We start from the raw sequence: 7408 nt of genomic DNA on the forward strand, positions 1-7408 counted from the left end.
GCTGTACAGTGCCTAATCGAAAGATGAGGTGCTGTTCTTGGAGCTTACATTGAGCTTCATTGGAACATTTCAGGAGGCCAAGGAAAGAGAGGTCAGCATGAGAGCAAGGTGGAGAATCAAAATGACAGGCAACTGGAAGCTCGGGGTTATGCTTGCAGACTGAATGGAGGTGTTCTGCAAAGCGGTTATCCAATCTGCGTTTGGTCTCCCTAGTGTAGAGCAGATTGCATTGTGAGTAGTAAATACAGTTTTAAACTTGGACATGTTCTTCATTGGAATGAAACCTTCCAGTCTCATAAAAAAAACTACCTCACTAATAATGCACACTGCATGATGTTTTTATTGACCTTATCCATGCTGTTGAATATGATAAACTATGTGCGACTGTGTAAGATATTGTTTTATGTACTGCACTGCTGTCTGCAACTCACTGCTTAGGGGATGACTCATCCACAATCCCAGAAATCAACTGGGATGTAACTGCATTTCTGCAGTCTTGTAACTGTACACAGTGACCTTGAAAAATTGCAAACAGGGGGTCAGAATAAGGATCTATACAATATTCAAAAGTAGCTATCAAATGGAATATTATCAACAGTTTTTTTGTCAATATATCCTTAATATTCACAATGACTGAATTACATGTTTTTTAATAAAACTGGTGGGTGTTGTAATCACCCACAGGTTGATGAAAATGGTAGATTCCAATTCTCCAGCTTATAGCTGGCTCTCCAATATACTGCCTCCTTCCTATCTTGGTTATATCGATCCAGCATCTTCAGACATTAGGCCCAGCTTTTTGCAGTGAGGTGGAAGGACTGTGGACATCATAGGGTTGCAGCAGAGGACAAGGCTAATGGTTGTGATTTCAGAGAGCCTAAAGGAAAAGCAAAGCAGAAACTAGCAGGTAGGATGGCTTAATTAGAAATAATTGGCAAAAGATTTTGATCTGCTGGTACCTGGTAATAATGGAAAACTGCATTACATTGTCTTCACATTTGGATGGATGTAATTTAGCTAACAGAGGTCAGGCTGCTGGATTTCTACAGAGAAGCAGTCTGAGTGTGGGGGAAACGTTTAATGAATTGAGCTTTAAATAAGGGAAAATCACTGTAAAAAGACTGCCAGCTGCAACATCCTCTTGGCACTATCATTACAAAGATATACATTTAAATACTGTAAATGCAAATCATCCTCCAAATGATTAATTCATTTCAAAATCTGTTTGTGAGTGCTGTGTCTTTTCCCCCACTGTGCAGATTTTAAAAAATATTTAATTTAAAAAAAACTGAAATGATGAGCTCATTGCACTGGAAGTAAAGGGAGATTTTCTTTCCCTCTTCTGACATGTAGAAAGGAAGACCTGCAGACAATATCTTTCTAAAATGAATTGTCTATCTGTTGAAAATACATTTAAATCAGTTGCGAATGTCAGTCCTCGCTGTTACATGACATGACCTTGAATGGTTAGGCCACATTATTAAAGATGATTCCAGATCAATAATACTGCTCCAGATTCCTTTGCTCTTGACGGAGATTTGTGGACTGCTGGAAGCGAGGGAAAGGAAGAAAATGCAATGCAAGAGATCCTTGCTTTTTACTCAGTGAATAATGATTGTCAATGAGCACAGGAGGGATGCTGACTCTATGCTGCTCACAATGTTTGAAGGTTGTGACTCATGGACATGAGAATTGCTTCATGGACATTTGCAGTTTGTCAAACTCAATTTCCCTTGGACAGTAAGGCAAACATTAGATTTTATTGACTGAGAATGAGATTTTAGGGCCTTGCCTTTTTGTGGCCCCATCCACTCTGCAGAGGCAGGAGTTCCAGGACTACAATTTTGAGCCTTGTGACCTGGTGCATTCACTGACAGACTGACGCTAGCCTTGTCAGGTTGCCCATTGTTTTCCGAGAGCAGAGTCGGCCTTTGATAGGAGGGGCTGCCTCCAACCAGTAAACTCCCGAAGTAGGGCTGGTTATTAGGGACTAGGCCATTTTTAGCCCACAATCTCTAATTAACACCCAGTCCCCTGTGCTATGAACATTGACTCATTACATACTTGATTCCAAAGTAGAAGCATATTTATGTCCTTGACCTAATTGCTACTTTAATAAGCACAACTTAGTTTCTGCATATCTTGTTCTCCCTTCAGCTAGGTGGCAGTGGCACATGGGTGACCCTTCCATCCAAAGGAATGTTAGGGTGCCAATTCCAAGAACCCATTTACCAAAGGCACCTCTCTGAGCTGAGCTGAAGGCCATATTTGCAGAAGGATGGGTCAGCAGCACCATCTAAAGGCTACTTGGGGTATATGGACCCAATGCCACTTCTCAAAAGCACCTCTGTGGGTCGAGATCAGCACCCAAAGTATGGCTCAGATCAGGGCACTGACCCAAGCGGTGGTCTCCTAGATCACATACAAATGTGTGGAGTTTGCAAGTTCTCCCTGTGTCTGCGTGGGTTTTCTCCGGGTGCTCCGGTTTCCTCCCACAAGCCAAAAGACTTGCAGGTTGGTAGGTAAATTGACCATTATAAATTGTCACTAGTGTAGGTAGGTGGTAGGGAAATATAGGGACAGGTGGGGATGTTTGGTAGGAATATGGGATTAGTGTAGGATTAGTATAAATGGGTGGTTGATGGTCGGCACAGACTCGGTGGGCCGAAGGGCCTGTTTCAGTGCTGTATCTCTAAACTAAAAAAAAAAAAATGCAGTTGGCAGCAGTAATCATAGAAGGTGAAATGCAAATGGAATTTCTGTGGCAATCATAAAATCCTGGTACATGTTACCTGACCAGCAAGGGTTCAAACCCACAGTTGTCAGCAAGTGACTGTCTTCCTTGTGGGGGAGGTAAGTGAGGGTCATTTATGCCCAACTTGGCTCCAAGATGAAATGGGAGACTGGAATTGAGTCAATTCAGCATGCCAGACGGAATCGCTGAGCCAAGCAGGTCCGCAGTACCCCCGGGTTTTATTGATGGTCGGCAGCAAGCCTGATTCACCTCCATCTTCACTGGGTTGTGTTGTAAAAGCTCCATTTTACCCAGAGCAAGAACATGACTGAGCAGTTAAGAAAAGCAGACTGCATCGTGGGATGGAATTGATGCTGAGAATTGTTCAGCATTCGTCACTCTCATTAGAAGCCTTGTTAGGAAGCAGGAGCCAGGGTGGATAATTCAAATTACACCCACAAGCAAAGCTAACAGGCTCTCATTTCACTTTAATGGGTAGAGAGCTGCTGCTGCAGTCAGTGGGAGGTATATTTCCAAGGTCGAGTGACAAATCCCCAGTCTGATAATAATGGATATTCAGCAAAAAGGACCAGTTGAAAATCATGTCAAACATTCTGTCTTGAAAACAGATTTATTTTTACCCCAATTACTTTGCATCAAATATACTTTTCTGTTCTGAGTGTTTTTTTTTGATAGGCTAATTTGTATTGATTGAATTCTAAATGAACAGCATATCTGATATGAGCATGAACAGTGTACTGCAGCCAACAAGGATTGTACACCCTCAATAGTTATACTGGGGAGCTCACCCATCGAAGCAAGAAAACAAAACATAGGCTTTCAGAAGGATGAACTTCTTTTGGCAAAAGATGGACGGGTGTGTAAAAAAGTGATTAGATTTACTGAGGTAAAAATTCAGGCCCAGGCTTGGTGCTGTGCTATTCGCGGGTGCCTGAAGCAAGAGGCCCAAGGATTGATAGAGCTTTGTTTCTGGGCCTCATCTGCATACTGGGGTGAGCTACCACCCATGCAAACAACTTGTCCAACAGGAGAATCCAATTTAAGGCTATTTTCTTCACTAGCAGCAGCACTCTGGTAAGTCCTAGGAGGTAGGGTTGGAATGAGCTACAAGGGTGGCGGATGCCAGGGGCGGGCGGGGTGGGTGCGGCGGGTGGCTCCTGATGCCTATGGAGTCAGGAGGGCACGGAAGCACTCCTGCCCCTCCTGGATCCACAGGAAGGTTTTAAAAAACATTTCCATATTATAATAAAAGCAAAATACTGCTGATGCTGGAAATCTGTAATAAAAACAGAAAGTGCTAGAAATGCTCAGCAGGTCTGTCAGCATCTATGGAGAGAGAAACAGAGTTAACGTTTGAGGTCTGTGACCTCACATTTCCATATTTACTTTTAGTTGGTGGCCCGGGCGGCCGCTGAATAATTCTAAACAGGGAAGGCCTAACACCCGCCTGGCTCATCAGGAATTCATTTCTTAGAGTGGTCCTCAACAGGCACTAGACAGCTCCACCCCGCTTCCCCCCACCACCGGAGCTGCTTGTTAACATACTTAAGGGGCCTAATGGCAGTTTTCAGCATACATCTGGGAGGTCTATAAAATGGCCCCCATGAATTTAGCAGGGCATCCAACTGCTAAATTGGTACAATTTTTGCCCATTTAATCCCCAAAGTAATTGGGGTTGAGATTGGCTAAACTCATTTCTCAATGATAATACTCTTACAGATAGCAGGAAGACAAGACTTTAATTGCATCAATCTAATCAAAGCCAAGCTCCAGAGACAAAAGGCCAGTATTGAAGCCACTTCACCATTCAATGGAGGGGTAACTCTCCTTCTTGTTTTCCTTTCCATCTTCCTTGTAGGAAATGCCCAGGTCCCATTTGGTTTAAAACTACTATCTCACATGTGCCACATTCAATGTAAATTTTATTTGCAAAAGTATTTGCATTGTTAACATTTTTATTAAATATGCAGAAAAATAAAATAGCTTATGAAATGCTTGTCTAAATTTCTAAACATAAAGAGTATGAGCTGTACTATTACTTGCAATATTGGTTAGCCAGAAAGATGAATTTATAAGCTTCATCTGTAAATTTTGGCACAAGTTCTAATTACTGTATATTATGAATCGAAGAATTTTGCAGCACAGAGCCAGTTCTCTAAAAGGGCTATCCATTTTGTACAATTCTACCCTTTTTCTCCCTACTTAGAAAAAATGTTCCATTTCAAATGTTCAATCACTTCCCTTTAAAAAGTTATTATGGATTCTGCTTCCATCACTGTTTCTGGTAGGACATTCCATGACCTAACAACCCTTTTTGTAAAACAATTTCTTTGAACTGTTCCCTTTGTTGTTTTGATGATGATAAAGTTACACCCTTTAGTGACCAACTCACAGCTCAGTGGATATGGTTTTCCTAATATCCCTTATCATGCTGTATAATTGTAAACATCCTCCTAACCTATGTTTTAATGAAAAGAGTCCCAGTTTCTGCTGTCTCTTTTCATAACTGAAATCTCTCATCCTGGTATCTCTTCAGGACCCCTCATGCCCCGACATCCTTCCTAAAATAGGGTATCCAAAACTGGACACAATTTTCTAACTGCAGCCTAATTATTAGATGGAATAATCTAATATTATCTCTCTGCTTTTGTACTCCACATCATTATTTATAAAAAAATACATTAGGAGCCCATATACTGTTTAACAGCTTTGATTTGAAAACAAAATAATAACATTTAAATGCTGTGGAGAAACTGTTTTTACATAATGTGGGCTGAAATGATTCACTTTTTGAAAGGACCTTTTGTTGACTCACCCAGTGGCTTAGCAGATAATGCAACACGTGGTGTGATACACAGATCAGAAGAGCTCCAAGTTTGATCCCTGGTCTGTGCTGAATAGCCAACGCTACAATTGCCTCCAGACTTCCTGTAAGTAAAATTATTTACAGTTTCTGCTGCTGATTCCTATTTGATAATCCCAATTGGAGAATGCACATGTGCGAATTCAAATGAGGACAGTGTCGTGCTTGGATTGGCTGGCCACCTTTGGTCAAATTGTTTGCTGCTCTTTAATGCCTCGGCTCACATACAATATTCCCTAGAGTAAAGTACTGGAGGATTACTGGTGCCCACACAGCTTGTGCTCTAGTACTGGCAGAATTCAGACAGAATTGGAGAGGATTTAAATTACAATCAGCATAATGAAATCATTCAAATTTAAAAAGATACATTTGATTGTCAAAGGTAATTTTATTTATTGATAAATAGGCAGAAGTAATTTTCACACTCAGTTAATCATAGAATCCGACAGCCCAAGAAGGAGGCCTTTCAGCCCGTTGTGTCTGTGTTGCCTCTTTGAAAGGCTATTCAATTAGTTCCACTCCCCTGCTCTTCCCTATAGCCCTGCAAATTTATCCCTTTTGAAAGCTGCTACTGAATCTGCTTCCAGCACTCTTTTGGGATAGCACATTCCAGATTGTAACAACTCCCTGTTTAAAGAAATTACTCCTCGTCTCCCCCTGGGCTTATTTGTCAATTAACTTAAATCTGTGTGCTTTGGTTACCAACCCTCTTGCCGCTGGAAACAGTTTTCCTTTATCTACTCTATCAAAGCCCCTCATAATTTTAAACACTTCAAAAATTTCTTAAATCTCTCTCTGCTCTAAGGACTGTTGTTCTGATTGATTGTTCTATCTGCTCTTTTAAGGTTGTTCCATCAAGACTGTGGAATATGAGAATTGAAGAGATAACTGAAAAGGAGACCTGTTCATTTACGGTGAATACATTTTAAAAAGAACATCTGATAATTTTGCCTTTGTAGATCGGAAAATACTGAAAAGCACTATCGCAGTGGTGCTGAGACCCACCCGGAGAGAGAGAGTTCGGACGGAAGCTTGCAGGCAGCCATGGAAACGAGAAACAGATCCAAAGCAGAAGCTAAGGATTCCCCCAAGTCTGCCACGCTGAAAACAAGCACCGCGGCTGGGGATAAGAAAGAATTTTCCGGCAAACAGCCTGAGCCCAGCAACGCTGCTAAGAAGCCATCTACTGAGACTACTGCAGCCAGTGAACCGAAACCCACAGGCGACAACTCAGTAACACCGCCCACCAGCACCTCAGAAAGCAAGGCAGCAGAAGCCCAGCCTGAAACCCAGGACAACAAAGAAGATACTTCTGAGGGGCAGCCCAGCAATTTTTTTGAAAACATAAAGCCGTATATACTTGGAGGGGCTGCCATTACAGCCCTTGCAGTCCTCATAGGTGTGGTGTTCATACTACACAAGAAATAAGAAAATGTATAAAATTGTATATCAATACTGATTATTTTCTGCATGTCTGTAAATTGGAGGAAGTATCTTCCAGCCTCTAAATCAGTATTTGTACAACTGTGCTCACCACTATGTCTTTGTTTCAAGTGATGGTATTTAACTCAGTGTCCATATGCATTGCAAAACTTTTGCATTAACCTGTATATTGTAAAAGTGGACCTTCCCCCCACCTTCTCCTCCATCCCCACTTTGTACAGAGCTTATAGCAATGTAAAACGGGCCACACTTGTTCCCATGCTAGCTTCCCAGTAAGACTTTTTCACACACCGTAGGTTCCCCTCTATGAGCATTGAGTGTATATCTTATATTCTAGTAGGAAGCCT

General features: G+C 41.7%; 1 protein-coding gene across 1 annotated transcript; it reads left to right on the forward strand.

The window, feature by feature from the left end:
• Positions 1-6662: 6662 nt before the first annotated feature.
• Positions 6663-7046, forward strand: LOC137376899 (cell cycle exit and neuronal differentiation protein 1-like). Its single transcript, XM_068045857.1, has one exon. It carries the CDS (start codon positions 6663-6665, stop codon positions 7044-7046), a length of 384 nt encoding a protein of 127 aa, XP_067901958.1.
• Positions 7047-7408: the final 362 nt, after the last annotated feature.

The sequence above is a fragment of the Heterodontus francisci genome, chromosome 14 (genome assembly GCF_036365525.1).
Source record: "Heterodontus francisci isolate sHetFra1 chromosome 14, sHetFra1.hap1, whole genome shotgun sequence".
In the NCBI taxonomy this organism is placed as follows: domain Eukaryota; kingdom Metazoa; phylum Chordata; class Chondrichthyes; order Heterodontiformes; family Heterodontidae; genus Heterodontus; species Heterodontus francisci.

Excerpts from the sequence above, each read along its gene's own strand:
- LOC137376899 (XM_068045857.1), top strand. The coding sequence starts at position 6,663 with ATGGAAACGAGAAACAGATCCAAAGCAGAAGCTAAGGATTCCCCCAAG.